Raw genomic sequence first — 22,771 nt, forward strand, 5'->3', positions numbered from 1 at the left:
TTGTTGCATAGATAATTAGTATTTACTTGTTCCCCCAATTCCCTCACCATTAAGGTAGGACATAAAAATACATATTTTCTTCAGACCTGCGCATGCTGGCTTTTGAATTACAGGGCTGATCTAAGACACTTGCTAGCACCGCTTTCCAGAATTGCCATTGTGCACTTGACTCATCCTAACAGAACAACAATCCACCCAAGATCAACATTTGTTGGTTACAGTTACCCTGTTCATAGAGTAGAGGCATATTATTCTTAAAAACAAACAAACAAACAAAAAAAAAAAGATAACATTCACGGCATAACTTTGAAGAGAAAAACTTGATCAAAAAGAATCAATGAATTCATGCACTTGATTTGAAAAATATGTAGGTTTTTTATATTACTGGCACAGGATATAAAAAGATTCTGCCTTTAATCCAAGGGGGTATGGCAGTCATGTTTCTCAACAGATACATCTTGTTGTGAAAGCCAACCAAGAAAGTCTTTTAAAGCACAGCAACCAACTGGAAGAGTAATTTGACATGTCACACAACAAACTTGAATTTAATAGGTCAGACTGGTTTGGTACAACACAGAACAAGGAAACTACTGATCCTCCCTGTTGTGCTAAGCCAAGGTGAAGACTTAGTCTTTGATTATGTACCGTGCACAGAAGTTGACTAATTGGATTCAGTTCAGAACTGCAGAAAGGGCTCCTTCACAAGAAAAGCAGCCAGTCAATTGAGCCAAAGAAACTTTGCTCTACCAGACTATACGTATTGATCTCAAAAAAGCACAGAAGGTATGTGAAGAAAGGAAAAAGAAATCTACTAACACAGCAACACTTAAACGGACACTAAATAAACAATTTACTTTGTATGTCTTGGACTATTCTGTTGGCAAGACAGTGAAAACCAAAACAGCAAAACAGTAAATCCAAATGAAAAGTCACTTTTAGTCCTCTAACAAATCGCAGATACTTATATTTCAAGTCTTTTTAATTTTGAAATAGGTCAACTTGGAGTCTTAGCATGGTGTTTTTTTCTCAAGCCCTAAAGCAAAATCTAACAAAATAAATTAATGCTACCCTTCACAGTTCCCAACTTTCAGGTACAGGGACATTGTGACATGCTCCAGCAAGACTTCTGGTCTGGACAATCAATGGACTGAGCCTGCAGGGCACAACATTCTGTAGCACACACCATGTTGCACAGTTGTAATTGTAATTAGAAGCAGACCAACCAAACAAACAGAATCAAACTGACTTCTTTTGAGTTCCCCTATGACCTGCCAGAGAAACACTGGGTTTGAAATGCATTTATCAAAAAAGCTCCAGATAAAATTAAAAGAAAAAGTAAAGAGGAAGGCAACATTTAAACCAGCAAAAGAATTGGAGGAAAAGACTCTGATGATCACAGTTTCAGCTAGACTGCAAATACCCCAGATGATTTCACTTCAGTTTATTATGACAGCCTCAAATTCTACCTTCAAGCAGTCTTGGCAAGCAAGCAGCTTTAGATATGAGACCAAAGACAAATAATTACTAACCTTTCTACATTGACAGGCTTGTCAAATTTAAATAGAATATAGTCCCCAGCAACCGGTGTGACAGCCCAGAAAAAATCTTCCCCTACGTAGGTTTTTTCTAGGGTATGCCCTTGGTAGACTTTTAAAGATGTGGAAACCTCTGCAGGTGGATTCACGTGGATTTTATGCAGCAATGGTTTCAGGAAGTCTTTATCCTAATTGAAACACAAACATTATGCTGGTCAGATTTTATTTTTTTTTTTTTACTGTTTTTCTCAAGTTGTTACACTTAAACACTTGAAAAAAAAAAAAGGAAAATAAATGCATTACTCATTTTTGAATATATCAGATTTTGTAATCTAAGTAATAAGAACATGCCATCAAGTAAAAAATAAAAATATTCACTAACAGATATAAACAAAAATAAGCTAAGATTGGTAGTTCTTATACTTGATAGCAACCAGTTTAAATCAGATTTCATTCCAACTGCAGTAACACAAAAATGCTAACCAAGAAAGCGCCTGCTTTCTCAAAGGCTAAAACATTTTTAATCAAATCAGCCTGTTCTTGGAAGGAAGGAAAAGTTCAGCTACTAACTGTGAGTTTTTGGATCTTCCCTGCCAGGGAGGAGTGGAGGCCAACATGCTGGAATAGAGAAGGCCTGAAGCGTATTCGTAGGTTTGACTTCTGTCGGTCACAATGTTTCTGAAATAAAGAGGGGAGGGATAAAAAAACACATGAGTAAATTCAACAGAAGGTTGCTGAGTTTTTACTGAAAGTATGTGATGTTACACGAACCAAAAAGACTCAACAAGAACCTAGACTTATTTATTGAATTCTTCTTGGTTTTGTTCCAGAAATCGAGCAAGACTGCTGTGCAAATGTAATACTAGTTAATAAAGGAGAAATTTACATCTTTTCCTTCTTGCACAGAACTCATTTATTCAGTCTTTCAGCAAGGGAGCTACTACTTGAGGAATGAAGGACAAAAATTCTATTTAATCGCCATTTGGAACCTTCTCTGTGATTGTTATCCAAGTAGTAGTGTTCTGCAGAGCCTCAGCAGGGGTTACAAGAATTAATTTATTTTAGGAGTGTTACATACAGAAACTAACTGGACTTTTTCTTTCACCAGCTACCACATCCATCTCTGAAATCTGAAACAACAATTATAACGCCTCTGAAAACCATCTCTGCAGGTTTATTTGAGATTAAAATCTTGGTAGCAGGAGAGATTCTTTCAGGATACACAGTATGCTAGCCTTCAATTCACCAAACTCAACTTGTTCACTAACATGAAAGCATTTTAGAAGCTTCTTAATAAATGAAACTTACGGCATCTTTCTCAGGATTGCACACTTTCACCCAGAGGATATGGTCCAGAAGCCAATCGATGGGTTTCTCCTTATAAAACATAAATATGAACTCTACAATAAGAGTGATATCTGGAGACTGGAACATTTTACCTGCAATGACATTAAGAGTAACTGGAGTTATTTTAAAGATAATATAGTATTTTGAAATCACTGAGATAATGGATACATATGTGCTATCACAAGGTACGTTAGTGATGACCAACTTGAAATCTCAATGTTATTAAAAACTCTGTACTTTTCAGAGAATCACAGAACGGTTTGAGTTGGAAGGGACCATAAAGATTATGTAGTTCCATCCCCTCCACCATGGGCAAGAGACACTTCCCCCCTAGACCAGTTGCTCAAAACCCCATCTACCCTGGCCTTGAACACCTCCAGGGATCCACAGCTACTCTGGGCGACCTGTTCCAGGGCCTTACCACCCTCTGAGTGAAAAAAAAAAATATCTGAATATCTAGTCAAAATCTACCCTCTTTTAGTTTACAACCATTACCCTTTGTCCTGTAACCACACTCCCTGACAAAAAGTCCCTCCCCAGCTTTCCTGTAGGCCTCCTTTAGGCACTTTTAGACCCCTTTAAGGTCTCCCCAGAAGCTTCTCTTCTCCAGGCTGAACAACCCCAACTTGCTCAGCCTGTCTTCATAGGAGAGGTGCTCCAGGCCCTGATTATCCTCATGGCCCTCCTCTGGACCTGCTCTTAATTGTTCCATGCCCTTGTTATGCTGGGGGCCCTAAAACTGAACACAGCACTCCAGGTGGGGTCTGAGAGGAGAGCAGAGGGGGAGAATCATCTCCCTCATGGTTAGCTTTCTGGGCTGCAAGTGCACATTGCGAGCTCATGTCGATTTTTTTCATCCCCCAGTACTCTCAAATCCTTCTCCTCAGGGCTGCTCTCAATTTATTCTCTGCTCGGCCTGTATTTATGCTCAGGATTGCTGTGATCCAGGTGCAGGACCTTGCACTTGGCCTTGCTGAACTGCACAAGGTTTGTATGTGCCCACTTCTCAAGCCTGTCCAGGTCCCTCTGGATGGCAGCCCTTCCCTCCAGCATGTTGACTGCACCACACAGCTTGGTGTCATCAGCAAACTCGTTGAGGGTGCGCTCACTCCCACTGTCCATGTCACCAATAAGGATGTCAAATAGCACTGGTTCCAATACCAGCCCAGTACCACTTGTCAACTGGTCTCCACTTAGACACTGAACCATTGACTACAATTCTTTGAATGTGATCCTCCAGCCAATTCCTTATCCATTCAGTGGTCCATCTGTCAAATCCACATCTCTCCAATTTAGAGACAAGGATATCATGGGGGACAAATGTTTTGCACAAGTCCAGTAGATGGTGTCAGTTGCTCTTCACTTATCCAATAATATTGTAACCCCATTGCAGAAGGCCAAATTTCTCAGGCATGACTTGCTCTTAATGAAGCCATGTTGGCTGTCACCAATCACCTCCTTATTTTCCATGTGCCTTAGCATAGATGCTAGGAGGATCTGCTCCATCATCTTGCCAGGCACAGAGGTGAGACTGACTGGCTTGTAGTTCCTCAGGTCTCCCTTTTTTCCCCTCTTTAATAATGGGGGTTGCTTCCCCTCTTCCAACCAGTGGGAACTTCACCAGACTGCCACGATTTCTCAAATATGATGGATAGTGACTTAGCAACTTCATCCACCAGTTTTCTCAGGGCCCATGGATTTGTGCACCTTCAGGTTCCTTAGATGGTCTCAGACCCAATCCTACCTGCTGTAGGAGACAATTCTACATTCTCCCAGTCCCTGCCTTTGCCTTCTGTAACTTGGGCAGCGTGGCTAGAGCATTTGCTAATGAAGACTGAGTAAAAAGAGTTGTTGAGTACCTCAGACTTTTCCATATCCCAGGTAACCAGGTCTCTCATTTCCTTCTGGAGAGGGCACAGATTTTCCCTAGTCTTTGTTTTATCACTGATGTACTTACGGAAGTCTTGTTGCCCTTGATGTCCATAGCCAGATTTAATTATATCAGAGCTTTAGCTTTCCTAACCTGATCCCTTGCTGCTCGGACAATTTCTCTGTACTGCTCCCAGGCTGTCCTTGCTTCCATAGCTGCCAGCTATGCAAAACTAAATAAAACAGAACAACTATTCAAACAAGAACTCATTGCAATGTATCTGGATGCCACTAAAATATTCTGTGTGTACTACAACACAATCTTGTTAAGAACAGATATTTTCAGTCTGCAAAAATAGAGGAAGAAGAGTTACGGACGTGTGTCTATTATTTTCCATGTTGTAAATTTCAAGCATCTGAGACATGCTTGAAATTTGCAAGTGTTATCAGTCCAGTCACACAAGTTCAGCTTTTGAAGGTACAAACAGCAGAGACAGACCACCAACCAGTAATTTTAGATCTTTTTCAAAAATAATAATAATGAAAAAACACTATATCATGACACAGTACAATATGGAAGCGGCATCTAACATAAGCCCCAATTATTTCATCCGTTGGAATGATGCTGTGATCATAAAGGAGACCATTCATGCAGTTGGGTGGAGAAGGAAGTGTGGTAACATACATTAACTGACCTGGCATTGCTAAATCAGGAACTTATCCCTTACACAAACCTTGAATTTTGCTTTTTTTACTGCAAAAACATTGACATTACTTGCTAGTGCCTGCTGCAACGAGGTCCTCAAATAGACATCTCCACTTGAAAATACGGTGTGTGACTAAGTTGAGGCTCCCACTAAACAAGGGACAACTCCCACTAAACAAAGGACTGCTGCAGAGCTTTCTTGTTTAAAGACATAGGAAAGATGTCATGTTTTTTATTAGTATATTGTTACTATTTGCATACTTATATTGTTGTCATATTGTTTAACGTTATTTGTAGAAGTAAATATTTAAAAATGTGTAGGAAACAATCAAATGATTTGTACAATATTGTGTAAAATATTCATGTGGAATAACAGCTCTTTCAGCTTGTCACACTTCCAGCTAAACGGGCTCCCAATTTTCCTGATGATTCATCTCTGCCTACTGCTTTCAACAACACAGCACAGGAGAAGGGAAAAATACAAGAAACCCTAATCAAAGATCAGCTTAAAAACGGAGAGGCTCATCAAGTGTTTATGGGACTGAAACCGTCATTTCTGGATGACACCTGTCGAGGCAGTCTGTCAGTCACACCTGCTTCCACAGGAAACGGACCTTTCCATGTGGTGACATAGATGCACAGTACCACAGGACCAGAAGACAAAAACATCCTCACACTATTGTTCCAACCCCAGTGGAAGCTGACTGCCTGAAGAAACAGTTTATCCTGATCCAGGAGCTATATGGGCTCATGCTGCTCTGGAATCCTTTTCTTCGTCTACTCAAGGACACTGCTCAGCACCACATCTTCCTTTGATAAGCTCATCTTCTGAAGACTACAAAGATTGCAGTCTTCAATTGTCATCTGTGGTGAAAAGACACTCACAGACCATGCCACTAAACCTGAATGGTAAGGTACAGGATCTTTACCTATAATTAAATAAGCAGAGAACAAGACTGGAGGTAAGAGTAGGAATATACTCTTTCTCCCTCGTTTAAATTATCTTAATTTCATCTAAAACAGAAACAGGATACACTAACTATATATACATATATATATAAGGTAATATGGTGATGTTACAGGGCAGACCACGGAAATAAAACAAAACCAACCAAAAAACCCCACAGCCTGACACATTCAGCTGCAACTAGTCAGAAGATGCTAGGTAAACATCAGCTGACTGTATCTGCACCAGGCTCCGGACCCCTGACCATCCACAGCTATTTTTTGGGATGTAAACAGCCCAGTACTTCTGCTCCACAGATCTGACAGCCCAGCCCCTCTGAATCCAAACCAGCTAAGCCCTTGCCTAGCCTCCCTTTAGTGAGGGTGTCGGCAGCAGCCTGGCTCCCCTGGGGCATAGCCATGGCCTGAGAACAAGCAGCAGCACTTGCCTGAGCCCCACAGTCCTGTGACCTCCCACAGAGCTGGGAGCCAGCAAGTCATACAGATGCCATCCAAACCCAGCCTGCAGGTTGCCCATTGGCCATCCTTAATATGCAGTCAAAAATCATTAAGCCAGAGACCTAAGCAAAACCAAGAGTCGACACGTACTGCCTCAAAGCAAAGAGGATATGAAAGAATTGAAGCAATGGCTAGCCTCGCACCGTGGTCATGCACTTGTTACAGTGCCTGGGAACAGACAGGCATCAGGGAGACTCTGCTGACAAAACTTCAGAGGCTTCAGATTCTGGGTGCACACAAGCTGCACTGGCAAGGAAAATTCAAAACACAAAAGAATTAGACTCAAAGGTAAGATGATGCTCCATAAATCCCTGGAGGTTTACAAGACGTGGAAGAAACTTTCTCTTTTTGTCTCACTTTTGTTTTATTTACATAGACAAAAGCAAGTGCCAGGGCTGAAAAAAAATATTGTGGAACATTTTTTTTGCTATTTATTGTGCCCTGCCAAGGTTTCCATCTCATTTTCAGTGCATTTAAATGCTATCCCTAGTGAACTGTTCTGACCTTCTCACAGCATTTTGTTGGCAAGTTTAAGAAACATGCAAAATAAAATAAAAAAAAACTTTTTCTACAGTTCTCTGAACTGCAAAGATTCATTTGCATTCATTCATTTGCATTCCGTATAAGCACTATGATGCATGTATTCAGTCTACAACAGTAACTTTATACCTGTGAGCATCTATTTTCTAACTACAGTCCAAGCCTTTCAATGTTTTCCCTGTTTATGATATGCAAATTACTGGCATTAGAACCAAAATGTCTTTGGAGTTATTTATATCTCAGATATTTGACTTGATCTATTCTTTCTCAAACTTCCACTTATGTGGACAACGTGAGCAAAACTGTGATCAGAACAACTTAAAAATCAGAACAACAGGCCTTAAAACCTCAGGGTAAAATAAGATCCAGAGGGACTGCAAAATCCAACCAAGAAGCTGATCTCCGACTGCTCCATTAAAAAACTGACGGTTGACATTATAGCAACAGGACAAGGTATTGCAGATCTCCAGGAAAACACTTCAGCTCACAAGCAGCTGGAAGACAAATCGGTGTTGCTATAAAAGTCTGACAGGACTTTACCGTGGTATGCCAGGGACTGCAGCGCAGCCCAGAATCCAAATGCTACACCTCCTTCCACATTGCTGCTCAGGGAAACAGCATACATCTCACACATTATTTATTAGGCACTTGGCAGCACTTAGGGTTCTGCGTTCAGTATCAAAAAATACAATCTAAAAAAAATAAAAAAAAAATCAAAGAAAGCAACTTCTGCTCTATGGCAGAGGTGACAGAATTCTGTAATTCTGCTGTCAGCCTAAACAGTTGCATTTGCCACTTCCTCATGTACCACTTGCGTAAGCTAGATTTTCAGTTCAGAAATACACTATGACAAAAAACACTTTCCTAGCAGAATTTGCAAGCTGATCAAGGCTTGCAATAGCTTACGATGAATCAGTCGTACCTCTTTTCAAGTTACTACTTCTGAATCACTAGCAATTCAGCACTCTACTTTCTCTCGCAGATATCTGCGCGTAAAAATCATTCCCAATTGCAAGCAACTACTTTTGCTCTTCTCCCTGCACTACCAAATTATCATAGTACCAATGCGTCAAGATCCATAAAGCAACAGTAGAGAGGAGACAAATCCATATTACTTGCATAAAACTTCTATGCAGGATATAGTTACAGCACACCGATGTGTCTCCAAGCCAGAACTATTAATCCCTTTCATGAATAACTAATCCTTCTCTCAGAACTTATAAACAGGATAAGTAGATAGATTCAGTGGGGAAAAAAATAATTTTCTAGGTAGAAAAATAACATTAAGATGCACAACTGTAGCTAAATGCATCTGAAAATCTACTGATAGTATCTAATTAGATAGGAGGCAAGCAAATATGATACAAGGACCAGAACAGGGATGTCTAGCCAAAGGAGATAAGAAATAAATGTAATTACAGCTGTCTTTAGAGCCTCCACTGCAAACAATCAGCATGTAGACAATACAGGAACAACGACAACACGCTTTCAAGTATTTTTATACAGCTTAGCATACGATTAAGCCAAATCTCAGTATTAAAAAGAACCATCTAACTAACCCTTCTGGCTTAGACTCTGTCCTCTCTATACAGGGCTGAAAACACAGGGATGTGAAAGGTGAAATACAGAAAAAAGCTTTCTGAAATATATTTGCAGGCGCTAGACAACGCTTGCCCTAAACCGTTGGTTTTATGTCCATTTTGATATCTCAGTATTACAAAAATGCAAGTTGCAAGTGTTGCACTCTACCATTCCATCTGTACTGCGCTAATTAAGCAAATGCAGAATGGAGGTAAGTTGCTTCTACAGCCTAGAAACTTCACCCAGAATTTACACTCAAAGTGTAATTAGGACAGGAGTTAAAACTCTAACCCCATTTAAGTCCACGATTAAAAAAGTAGAAATAAAGTTGTATCAGATGCCATTATTCAAGCAATTTCTCCACCTGCAAAAACCACAGAGAGCCAAGACAAGTCTGTTTAAGACAAAAGCTCCAGTAAATTATTTAAATGCTTATTTCTCCATGATAGGCAGCTCCGTTTCCTGTTTCTCTCTCCAGCTCTGAGGCAAAAATACCAGTCACATATGTTGCAGCTGAAATCGTTCTCTGCTGGTAGCCCAAGGCAACCAAGCAGACTGGTTATGTGGGTAGCCAAAAAGGGGATGAGGAGACCTCCCTCTGCCCATTTCCTCTTGTGCTCTTCATCACAGGTGAGACTGGCAGGCAAATGTACGAAGCACAATTTTGTACCCTAATAGGATTTTAGAAAATGACTGCTGGTTTTCTTTCAAATCTATCAGTCTCTGAAATGCGGAATATCAGAAAACCATTGCCTCAGCAACACATCTGATGCTGAGCTCTAAAAAGGATAGCATAGGAATCTCCCCAGCCTGATTTAGTTTAATTTAATATCTCCACCTTGGTGCTTTTCATGACACATGAAAACCACTTGGTGCTGGTTCATGACACATCACTGCAATAACGAAATATCCTTTCAATTTGTGAAATCCCTTCAAAACTTCTTTCATTGTTTTCCTGTTAAGACTAGTATCTCTCTGTAAAAATGTATGAGTGTAAGACAGAACAAATACTCATAAGGTAATTTCATCAGCCCCCTGGTAGTCAACCCATTACAGCCCCAGATGCTGCGTTAGCTTCTCTTTCTCTCACCGTTGTTGATTGCAAATGACAGACTGACCCAACCTGCCTCTAAGGAGAGGACTGTCATAACTTCTCCTGGATGGAGCAGATCAGTGAAGATAGAACAGGCTTAGCAACCAAGACAAACCAATGTCTGTTGGTTCTTTTTGGAGCTCTTGTCATAAACACCAGTGAGACTGTTTTAGGTGGAGTTAATTTTTATGCTTCTTTCCTTTTACTTCGCAGTCGTTTGCGTTTCAATGATATTTCTATTTTAACTGCAGTCAAATTTAAAATAGGTAATTCCCTGCAGTTGAACTGTTAATATTTTTATAAATATACCAACTTTTGGTTATAAAAATGTCTTCATTTCCAACAGTTTGAATTTAACTGCTATACAAAAATAGATGAAAAGCCTAACAAAAGCAAACATGAGTTAAACCACAGAGTTACTAAAAAAGCCAATGAATTTCTAATTCATGGTCTATTTCCAGTACAAAGAAGATAGCTTTGAAGTCAGATCACTATTAATCACAGCATCTAAAGATGAATGTGTTCTTTCGAACTATTGAAATGAACATTTTCTTACCAATGAAACCCAGCTGAGAAAATTCTAGAATCATCCAATCTTCAGAAGCAAGCTGAAGCGCAAAATTTTTTATTGTGCTGAAATAATTCTGCTTGACAACGATGTCATCTTCAAGCTAGAGGAAGGTAGCAATGATATCACTATAAATAAAATAACACCAAAGCAATAGGAAAAGTACTAGTGGGAAATACTGATTTGTAATACATTGCTAACCCATATCCATGTATTTCTAGCACAAGCACTGCTATAAAGCCTAGACTCTACAGACAAGAATAACTATTATAGGGATCACAGTTAGTCTGTTTGTGGAGAATTAATCCAGAATCTGAACATATCTCAACATAATGGAGATGTAAACTAGGCATTAAAATCACATTGCTTATCTAGCTTCTTTCTTCAAAGAAGAATCTTCCATGAAATAATTTTAGACTAAGTGACATCATCAGGACATTATGTGGCGAAAAACTAGAACTTCTGTACTATCTGTATGAAAATGTGACTCAGTTTACTCACTTCCCTATTAGTACTAAAATAATGTCTCCTCTTAGAAGCTAAGAGACACGTTATCTGCAGAGCCAGGATTCATTTCCCCATTTTCTACTTTGGTTGCCAAAGAGAAGAACAGGTGCGTAGTCCAGACAGAGCAATTCCCAAGATGCTGTGCTCCAATCCTTTTAGTTCACACTAAGTGAAGGCTGCTGCTTTAAGGATGCTGCTCCTCCTGTCCTATCTCCTAGAACATTCATGCTCTTCCCCCTTGTGCTGGCACTAACATTCGTGTGACTGCCTAGTTTCAAACAGGCTGTCAATATGTCACTGGCTGCACAGCTTCCAGGAAAAATGAGTCTCCAACAGCTTTCAAAGAGCAGACAGCAGAGCTTGCTTTGTAAAAAACTAGATGAGTGGGGCGTTACACCCAGAGGATACAGTCCCAAAATCTAAATAAAGATCATAAGCACAGCTAATCCACTAGATCTGCCATACCTATAGGTAAGGCTTCTGCTTCAAAGCAGGAAGGCATGACAGGAACAATTCTGAACTAAATTCAACTTAAGATTAATTGCTTAACTGTGTTCTTGAGAACCTCTTTTAAAAAATGAAAGAAAAAAAGAAAACAAGTCTGGCAACACATTCAAAATGTACCTATACACCAAAGAGTCATATTAAAGTGACATTGCACCTGCTTTCAAGAGAAAGAAAAATAGATTTTAGCTCAATTTCACTCAAAACTATGCTGGTGTTTTCTGCCTAGGAGACTCAGCTGTACCTCAGCTGGGGGACAAGGGAGAAAACAGTAGTTAAGCTGTCTACATTCCTTCACCTTTTTTGCTAAGCTTCTTAAGATAAAATCAATCATATATGACAAATAGCTTTCCACTTCAGAGACAGGGAACTCCACAGATTACTTCCTCAGACACCGTTACGCCCATACTTAGTGCCCTCCAAGTTATAACCATGTTATCTCTGCTCTGTCTCAGTCCTTCTGGTGTACCCAACAGCGTGATTTCTGGAGACTCATTTGAAAATTTATGCAGACTCATTTGAAAACAAAGAACAGAAATTTACCTGAATGTAATAAACTCCCTTCTTCTGGGCATACATCATGAGAAAGCAGTAATCCAAGTTTTGCTTTGTTCTCCATCTGAAATTCAATTAAAAACTTAAGGATAATAAAAAAAAGTTCTTTCAATACACACTGGTAATTCAAAGTAAATCTCACTATGAAAATGACGCATATTGGTGAAATGTTAGGACAACTGCTTTTGGCATCTTTCCCTCAGGAAATCCTGTCTGAAAAAAAGGAACAAAGCTTCCAACTTATACTTTAATACAGACAAAAAATTGGTTTATTCTGATTTCTATTTTGTGAAAACTACCTAGCATTTCACTAAAACACATGTGCATTTTAAATAGTAATTCAGCAGGAATGACTGGGTTTTACACCATATTTCAGAAAGAAAAACAGTAAACAAACAAAAAACACAACAAAAGTCTCTGTTCGCCTCCCAGAATCTAACATTAAATGAGTTCAACCAAGCTCAGCATTAGGCTCTGATCATGCACAGAACAGCATGCAGATAAGACTGAAAAGGATTCAGTGCTCATTTCACTTCCCCACACTTTCAAGAATTACAGTAAGAAAACATTTAAAGAATTCACATCCCACTTGTCATGTTATAAACAAGAAAAGTGTGAATGTGGGAGGAGATGGGAAAGGATTTGGAGGAATAAACTAACCTCACTCTCTCTTTTGAGTCTCCAAATGTCTCTTTCAAGTTTGACAAGTCAGGATAGTAAGATGCAGGAGGGGCTATTACTTCCACCAAGCCAGAATTGATCTCTGTAGAAAATCTGCCAAAAGAAGCATCATAAAATCATACAACATATTTTCAGTTCTGTAGACTTCCTGCTAGCTTCCTGTTGGTATAGTTACTATGCCTGGTTATAGCAATGACTTACTCAAATAAGGGATGTGAAGTAAAATTACTATAGAAGATATTGTTTTCCCTAATAGCTTTTTCAGAAAAGCATAGCCTCTTAGTCTCTTGACCAATAATCAAAATTCTAACTAGATTCTAAACACTGCCTTTTTTTTTTTTCCCTACAGTTCTCTTTGAATGTACGGAATACAAGACAGTAACTGAGATGTCACAAATTCCCATTTATTTTAAGGCAACTAAATCTATTTATGGTGCACAAAATCAATTTAATTCCATTTATTATTTTACAACTTAACTGACTGAATCATTGCCCTTAATTTGTTATCTAATACCTTTTGGTTCGAAAGTACAAAAACCCCAAAATACAAAAATGTATGAACTTCTATTTCCCTAATGCTTTTTATTACTGATCACAATGTTATTTAGAACTACAACTTACTCTTTTTCCAGGCTTGCAACAACGTTGTTAACATAATCAAGATCAGTCTGAAAAACAAAAATAAAAACACACTATCAAACGAAATACTTAACCGTTTTGCAGCTACTCTTTAAAAGAAACCAGTGACAACAACTGGTGAGGTACTTGAAAATCAATTTCAGTGTGTAATATATTTTAGTAACACAGGAGCACATCACTCTGGTAACTGTGTCCTTTGACTAACAGAAGAAGAAATGATTCTTTTATGTAAACACAGAGAAATAACATTTGCTTTATGTCTGCTTTTAATAGACAGTCCTAATACAAAACTGGCATTTTCTTGCAGTTCATAATCTTAATGACAAAATGATCACCCAGTGTTTGTGTAGGAAGAACATATTATTGTTAACAATATTACGCTATACAAAAACATTATCAAGGAAAGATTTCTGAAGAACAAGGCAATAAACAGACACCTCTTTCATAAATACATCTCCTACACTTTGCAGTTAAAGCATGGATAACCCAACCTCAGACAACAACGAACATGCTGTTTTCCTAACAAGGGCTGCTTTTTTGCATCAGAGACTAAACTTGAAGGACTATTAATTTGATAAATCACCTGGTTCTTAAGATGCAAATATTCTAAAAAATTACTTGTTGGTTAAAAAAATAATTCTGACATTGAGGAAGAGTATACATCACCTAATTTGCCAGAACTGGCTTCTTATGCAACCTACTAAGTTGGTCATACACATGGAGGAAAGGAGAGATTTTGAATTCATAAACTAGACTAAGAAAAACTACTCTTTGCTGTACTTACTAATCTAATAATTTGACATATTATTTATCAGTTTTAAAAATAAATGTTACAGTCTGTAAATCAACATAGATTCTGGTAGCTCATGAGGTTTCTGCAGAAACAGCTGCCTTTGAAATGCTGGAAACAAAGGAACAGTTCATACTATCTTTCTGATGAATTTGTAATGCAGATTATCATTAAAGGATTATACACACCGAGAATAAATCCTTCCCAAGCATTTCTATGGAACCACTAATCTTGTTCGATAAAGGTTCTTACCCTTTGATCTTAGAAATCACCATTCCTATTTTTAAAGATTTACTTTTTATAAAATCCAACATAATGCCAGTGACACACACATTTTCAAAAAGGACAGCAGTGGGTTTCTTCCAAAAGCAGGTTGCAAACGCTATATGAAGAAGCGAGTTGAAAGCATTTGTCATGCTTTTTTTTTCCATACGTATTTCCTTTGTAAGCACTATTCCTAGTGCTTCGCAGGACAGAAATCCTAATAAGCAGTTAAGGTGTTAGCAATTTAAAACTTGTCCCACGATGAGTTCCACCCAAGCAGACTCACAGACCCATATGGACCTTCACGTATCACTAGGTCTTTAATTACACATATGGATTGTTCAGGCACAGTTCTCTACAAGAATGGAGTCTAACACAACTTCTTCTGTTGTGAGTTAATAGCTGCAAATCACTACGTAATGATAATTCAATAATCGTTATTTCTATCTTTTCCTTTTTTCAAAATTTGTATTTATTTTTAAACATTAAAAAATGTTGTTTAGTCAACATAGGAAAAAGAAACAATCTGAATTTTTAGTTGACATTCCAAACTCCAGTTACTCAGTCTAGTACTAATAAGTCAAATACTTGTTAAACTGTCCGTAATGTAATTACGTAGGAAAACAGGTTGTGGGGTTTTTCATTTTGTTTTTAAATGAATAGTCACCAAAAGCACAGCTAATCTCTATGTAGTATTCCAGATATTAAAATACAAGCAGTATTTTATCCTAACTGGAAGCATACATTTAGTCAGAAGCCCCTGCCTCACTGTAACTCTCCTTAAAATGAACATAGCCTTGTCCTGTTTTACAGTGCTTTTAAAAGCTGACTTCCTTAATACAAAATGGACCACATCCAGAAAGATTAGAGAGTTTGGAATAAGAGTTCTTTCCCCACTTCCAACTATTTCTCTGTGTGTGCGTCTCTCTCACACACCAGGTTGGCGTTTTCCCAGTCTGAACTGGGATCACGTTAAAGTGATGTAGCCTGTAGACTTTCAATGTCGTGTTGAATTCAATATTCAATGAAAAAGAACATCGAGATTGAAATAGCTGATGCCATTTTTCATGTAAGCAAATGCATTACAAACTTGATATCCTGCCATTATGTCTAAATAAGTGTATTTTTATCTACCAGCAGCATTTGAGATTCAGAAGCAGGGTTTCAATACCAAACTCTCCCCTCAGGACAGCAGGCTGCGCGCCATCCTTCCACATCAGAACCTCCAGAGGCGACCACCTCTTCTCATTACCCAGCCTAATGCTAAACAGGACCTATGCCAATGCCCTTCAGCTGTGGACAGGTGCCAGGACGGTGGCACTCAGAAGTTATTTCACACAACCTGATGAAATAAATATGAGAGCGTCCAATTAATTTGATCAATCTGTCGCAATACCCAAGGGAAGAGTTAACTACAGAGAAGACTTCATAGTGCAGTAATGGCAGGATATCTGGAACAGTCAGAGAATTGCTCTAGCCTAAGGATCTTCCAAGCACTATCAATAAATTCAGCCAGTAACTGAAGAGTGATGGAAAAATCTATTATCGACCGAGATCCATTCCCCACTTTTGAGGAAGAAGGCATTTACTGCCTGATAAAGTAAGACCTATGGTCCTCTTTATCGACCTACGGGACATGAGACTGCTGCAAACAAGTATGAACAACAGATAATATAAAAGAGACCTTGTCTTCTCCAAGAACCTTAAAGAGGAAGAGACAAATCCCAATTAATCAAAAGGAAATCATCCATGAAAGAAAGTGTAACTGTTCTTCAGGCTTGCATTGAAGATCATCTGGTAGATACCAGTTTGACCTTGGAATGGCTATGAAGAACCTGGCTCATGGTGTCAGTGCTATTTGCATCTATTGAAAGGAAATGTCACTGGTGATCCCAATCAAAGCAGCACAACCTGTAAGAAAATAACAATGAATGCTTTTGTCTGCTAAATTAGAAGGCGTTAACATTCCCTCGCAAAACTTTTGAGGTTGAAGCTGAAATAATCCCTAGGAGTTTGGAACCTGAGAAAAAAGAAGCAAAAATTAACATTTCAAGAATGAATCCCCTTAAAGATTAAATGCCAAATTGTGATAGTCCACAGCCAGAGTTAACACCGTCAGCCAAAAAGATGCATCTTATCAATGAATCGTGGAGCTTCAAAAACAAGTTTGTCTTGTTAAGTAGATCTCTGAGGACTAATGAAAGGCATAAAGAGGAGTGGTTATTTCAAATATCAGCAGTTCAAATCTTTCCTGCCCATTCTTTCTTCCTAGTCATAAGAAATTATTGATCTCAGATAGAACAAGAACATGTGGCATGAGACATCCTCCTTTTTTCATTCATACTAGATCAAGACCAAGGATTCGCCTAGCTCAGCATCTTGCTTCCAACATCAGCATCAGCCAAAAATGGATACATAGAAAAGAGTACAAACAGGACAAGCACGCACAGTACTTCCTCCTGCTACCATCCATGCTCTGATTGTCTTCAGTTCAGGTTACTTCCTGAGACAGGTGTGATTTTGTATACTTAATATTCCTTGGTAGACCCCTTTTCCATGTACCTCGCCAGTATTCCCTTGAGCCTACCTAACCTTTCAGCAGGAGAAAAAAGATTTTAGCTTATGAAGTCTATGGTGTTTCATAAGCCCGAACTGGCAACATCTAAGGTTTAACTCATATATCAGCTATTTTGATGACAGACACACACAGTGCTTTGATGAATCTCTCTACAAGAAAACCTGGAGTGCATTGTGGAAAAAAAGTTTCAGAGCGTCGGTGTCTTTCTCAAATTTCCTGTTTTTTTAAGATGCTGCTCTACAGTTGCTTAAAGTACCTTCTCTACTTTATGTGAGGCCATATTTCAAGTTTGCAATTATTCTAAGGTTTGTCTGAACAAACACTGTTATTCATAACAAACGCACAAAGAACCACAGCAGCAGTGAACAAAAGTCCAATTTTTTTTTTATTGATTTTATGAGTGAGGATGCACATAGCAAAGCAGTAGAATATATTAGCTAGCAGAGAAAACAAGAGGTTAGAATGCTCTCCTTAATGGCTAACCAACTGTCAGAGGAAAAGATTTCTAGTTTTAAGAACCAACTCTTTCATATTGTTAAAACCTATCCATTTAATACCTTCAAGCATACAGAAGGGGAACTGCTTCTCAAAATGTAAGGAAAACCATGGCAATACGGAACAAAGGTCTATCTGCACCAAAAGTTATGTGCTATCTTAGCCAGTAGTAGATGCTCAGAAAAAAAAAAAAGTAATAAACAGGGTATGTACAGAACAAATTTTTCTTCCTTTCATACACCTCCCAGTTCTCAGCAATTAACAATTGTTAGGCCTGAGTGGCATCCATATCATTAGATTCATTAACTCCTTCTGTGTCTGTTCTCTGTGAATTTGCTTAATGCCTTCCAGAACCTTTTTACTCACTTGTATTTCACGATATCCAGTAGCAAAAACACTCACAATTTAGCTACGCACTCTATGAAAAATGTTGTCTTCATTTCAGATTTTGCCTCTTAATTTCATTTAGAGGCATCCAGATTGCATCCCTACCACCACAAACAGAGACTCAGTTCAAATCCACATATATAAAATCTAAACAAGCAATAACAGTGAGTCCAAACAGGACTGGAGCTTGGTTGATGCACAGGCAGAGTAAGTGCACAGGTGTTTTGCATCAAACCACTGAATGAACAAGACATGGTAAAGGCAAAAGAAGCAAAAACATTGAAATGAATTTCAGGCAACTACATTCCATTGCAAAGCGTGGGATTCTTCTCCCATTTTATTTTCTGTCCAACTCTTTCCTGAAAAAGCTTCTCTACACTTACTGGAGACACCACTTAAATTATACGTTTTTCATAGTTTGCCACTGAACATTAGTCTTATCCCAGTTTCCATGACGTTCCCACCACAAGTGAGCAGAAGTGCTCAACACTGAACTTTGGCAAAATGAAGCACTACAAAATAGCAGCTGCTATACAAAATTAAACTGTATGCATCAACATTGACACTCGGCTAATGAGCACTTCATTTTTGTATTATGTATCTCCAAGTGGAGTAGAAAAAAACAACCCCCCCCCCGGCCCCCCCAAAAAGCAGGTGAATACTACGATACCACGTACAAGCAGTGCAGTTGAACAACCTGATCTAGTAGAAGATGCCCTGCCCATGGCAGGGTGGTTGGAACTAGTCTGTCATTAAAGGTCCCTTCCAACCCAAACCATTCTGTGATTCTATGATTTTCTTGTTCTCGAAGCTTAACTTTTTTTAACAAGCTGTAATTTTCAAGACGCAAGTTGAAATGCTCTGCAAAATGCACAGGTTTAGTGCAGCTGACACTGTTTTGAGCAGGGGAGGGGGCTTGGACTAGATGATCTCCAGAGGTCCCTTCCAATCTTTGTTAGTCTGTTGGATATTCCCTCAGCAGACCAAACATCTGTTCGGATTAAGTTTCTATTTCAGTTGTCATTAAGAGTTGGTTTTAGGAAGAGAAGCACCAATAGACAAAAGATGGCACTAAAACTATCAAAATACTATAAATTCAGGAAGGGAAGCTGCAGGGAAAGCAGTGAAGAATTGAGACAGCAACTGTACAGGACCTTCTAAACAATGTGGTTTATCTAGTCTGTCAGCTTGCCCAGATCTTAATTCTTAAATGATTAGCTACTATAAATCAGTCTTAACTTATTCAAGAAACAACACCCTCCACCCCACCCTCCCCCCAAAAAAATAAATTAGTAATTTAATTGCTTATGCATTTCAACAATTTTATCTGATCTTTCACCATCCTTGTAGAACATGGGTGGAATATTTTTACAATGTAATTTAAATAACAAGCAATGCAAAACTGAACAACTTCCAGAAAAGGCAAAGTAAACCTGTGTTTGACTTGAAATGGTGAAAGTACGTATGAATATAATTACCTATATACAAGACCTTAAACTTCACCTAGGAAAAATCATCCACTAAAATAGCATTCAGCCATGTTTTTGAAGATTTATGCAATGAAAAAGCCCTAAGGAATAGAAGTGCAGCAGTGGTTTCCAGTGGTTTCAACAGTGTAAGGATATAAACAAAGCCTGTAGAAAAAGGTAACAATATCTGTTAAAGTTCAACCAATACAGCTGAAAAAGATTATTTCAGGAATACAGTTTCTGCTTTCAGATCTGAAGCAGCAGTTTCAAGTTAAACACGGGAACAAGGAGAACAAGGTACAAAGAAAAAAAGAAAAGTCTAGTGGACAGGGTTTCACAATGCAAAGCCTTTCACAGCAATAGCAGAAATACAAGTTTATTATTCTATCACTCCACTCTCATTTGTCCCTACCCTTGTATCCTGCATGCCACCTCCTCAGTCATGAAGGCACCAGTCCCTAGGTGTTGTGCTGTGAACCACAGCACCGCATCAGAGAGCAAGTTTAGATTTTAAGAAGGCCAGCCAGAACAAAAAGTCAAGGGACAACTCAAAACAGCACATTTAGGTGGAAGTCATGTTAACATCATATAGCTTTCAACTAACTTTGTAATGTATTACAGACAAAGCCTGCTTTGTAGAGTCTGAAAGAAAGCAGAACATGTGGCCTGGAAACCTGGGGAAATCTTTTCGTGTCCTTGGGTGAGCCTGTAAATCATTGAAAAGGTCTAGAAGGTCTATTTTTTCCAGTCAAACGTAGGTAGTAGTTGTGTACAATCAAAAGCACACTTCAATGAACTCTGTCATTTACTTGGAGGACAGAAGGAATTTGTCCTTACTGTCTTTAGGCCAAGGCAGACCACAGTAGTAAAATTTGAGAACATTGTCCTAAACTTGCTTATTAATACAGCGTTAATTCAGTCAATCATCCAGGTACAAAGTCACCTGTAAGGCTTCTGAACTCAGATTATTACTGCTACTTTTCATCTCACAAATGGATGCTCTCGATGTTACTGGTGAGAACAGTGATGTTCCCTTATGAGAAACATCAGATAGTTACTGTGGCCCTGGAGCATCTCAAAAGGTATCAAAGAGAAGTATCTCAGTCGTTCAAACCTAGAGCTTGAGGAAAAAGCACAATTTCATCTTTCTGTTGAGACACTAAGCTTGTCTCAGGTCCATGGCAGGTTTCAAACTCCTGTCAAAATTTTTCTCTGAGATCTAAGAAATGTTTTATATATCCCATGTGAAACTTTGCTAGCCATTACCATGACAAGAGGAATGTAAAGTCCTGTAATGGTGCCCAGCATCAACAGTCCACACTCTTCAGATGCTAAAGATGCTGAGAATACAGCAGCAGTTTACATAGGTACTTATAACTGGTATACAAACCTGCCCTCTAGTTACAAGAGCTAGCATTATAACTAGAAACTGCGGTCATCTTGACTGGTTTTAAATCCAAAACAAAGGTTACCACTTGTGCAGGCCCTTAAAATTACCTGTTGATGATTAAATTATTTAGCAAAACATCCTTGTTTAGCTTTAATTTATTTAATATATACACATTCATACATATGTATACATGTGTATGTTTATGCTAGGATTACATGTGAAACAGTCTAAGACTTAATAAGCAATGTGTGAGAAAGCGTAGCACATGGACTGGTGCTCCAAGAGCAAATGGCTGGACAATTACTGCCCAATCAGATGTAATCAGTACTATGTAATATTAGCAAAATCCTTTTGCATAGCTCTGAGTGTCTTCTGATTCTTTCTGAAGTGATTTGCCTTTTTGATATTCTTGGTCAAATCAAGGACTTGTGGTCTTTCCAATATACATTGATTACTGTTTGTACAAAAGGCTGTGCTAAGCACAGTCACTGATTAATGAAGTGGACTGACAATAATTTGTGATATATTTAGAACAAGTCTAAGATGCACTTTCTTTGTGGTAAATGAGATCTCATATGAAAAAATATCTTGTTTAGATACCAGAAAAGTATTTTAATTTCTCTCATACATATTTATGTCTGTTGTTCCACTATTATGTAAAGCATTTCAAAACCTTGTTTCCCTTGTTATTTGCAATCCCTATGAAAAATAATAATAATAATAAAAAACTGGACAGTCATTTTCATGTGGAGTTCACAGTTCCTTAAACCCAGAGCCTATAGTTTCTTCAGAAAGAAGGTTTTCATGCAAACCAGGTTGGTGAGAGATGAATCGTTTGTTTAAATCATCTGAGGAGCATCTGAGCTAACTACACAGTCAAGGGGAATAAAAAGATTTTAAGTATAGACGTATAATGATTCATGCCTATTTATTAGTCATCCTAATTAATCCCTGCAAATTATTCTGCAATAAAATTATTTTAACAAATTGGAGAACACAGACATATGTCAGTTACTGGGACAATTGCACAGTTTACTGTCAAGCAATTCTAGTAATTATTTAAATCGGTGATTAGGTATCACATCAACCGAGGTATTTTAGAATTCCTTGAACTTTCAGTATGGAAATTTACTGTGTATGATCACATTACTGAGAAATATCAATACAGTAAATGAATATGCAGATCTCTTTATTTAGCAACCATAATGCACCTATATTTACTAGCTTATCTGTTTACGCTGTTCATGCTGTTTGCAGAAGGCCATTAGCTGTAATTTTCAAGTTGGGTTCCAGAAAAGTCAGTTTTGTGAGAAAGAAGTGAGATAGAACTGCTAAAAGAAAGAAATTAATCATTAAAGAAGTTTTAGGGTGCTTAGCGCAAAGAAACTGTCATTTATGACTGTCTCCCAGCAATGCTTATTACACACAGTCAATTCAATTTCTCAGTTTGAGTCAGCAAGAAAATCCTCGCGTAATCCTTCCAAAATACCACTTTTCACGTAGTTCTCTTGGAAAAATAATTTTGTAAACTCTTACTTTTTCGTTGTTGGTGGTGGTGGTGGTATAGCTTATATTCTGTATAGCTTATACAGAAACCACAAATAGTAGTTTTAAAATTATTAGTAAAATTACCTAACCTCATACTACAAACCATATCTTGTTGTATTTGAGCTGCACAAATGTTCAGCAGAGGCCATACCATTTTTCAGAAGCTTTTGCCATCATCTTTAATAGAGGCATGGTTGATCAAAGCCCTAATGTATTTTTGAATAGCCTTCATTAATGCAAACGTTAATGCTAATAACAGTC

General features: G+C 38.3%; 1 protein-coding gene across 2 annotated transcripts in view; it reads right to left on the reverse strand.

Moving 5' to 3' along the window:
* The window catches only part of MGAT4A (alpha-1,3-mannosyl-glycoprotein 4-beta-N-acetylglucosaminyltransferase A), a 73,566-nt gene that overhangs the window by 17,989 nt on the left and 32,806 nt on the right, over positions 1–22,771 (reverse strand). For both annotated transcript variants that reach the window (XM_027446443.3, XM_038173197.2), the window contains exons 6-12: positions 13,572–13,618; positions 12,930–13,043; positions 12,258–12,333; positions 10,692–10,806; positions 2,844–2,974; positions 2,106–2,213; positions 1,530–1,723 (exon numbers count right to left, since the gene is read on the reverse strand). In XM_027446443.3, the coding sequence (XP_027302244.1) occupies positions 1,530–1,723; positions 2,106–2,213; positions 2,844–2,974; positions 10,692–10,806; positions 12,258–12,333; positions 12,930–13,043; positions 13,572–13,618 (785 nt within the window). The remainder of the gene's footprint in view (positions 1–1,529; positions 1,724–2,105; positions 2,214–2,843; positions 2,975–10,691; positions 10,807–12,257; positions 12,334–12,929; positions 13,044–13,571; positions 13,619–22,771) is intronic.

The sequence above is a fragment of the Anas platyrhynchos genome, chromosome 1 (genome assembly GCF_047663525.1).
Source record: "Anas platyrhynchos isolate ZD024472 breed Pekin duck chromosome 1, IASCAAS_PekinDuck_T2T, whole genome shotgun sequence".
In the NCBI taxonomy this organism is placed as follows: domain Eukaryota; kingdom Metazoa; phylum Chordata; class Aves; order Anseriformes; family Anatidae; genus Anas; species Anas platyrhynchos.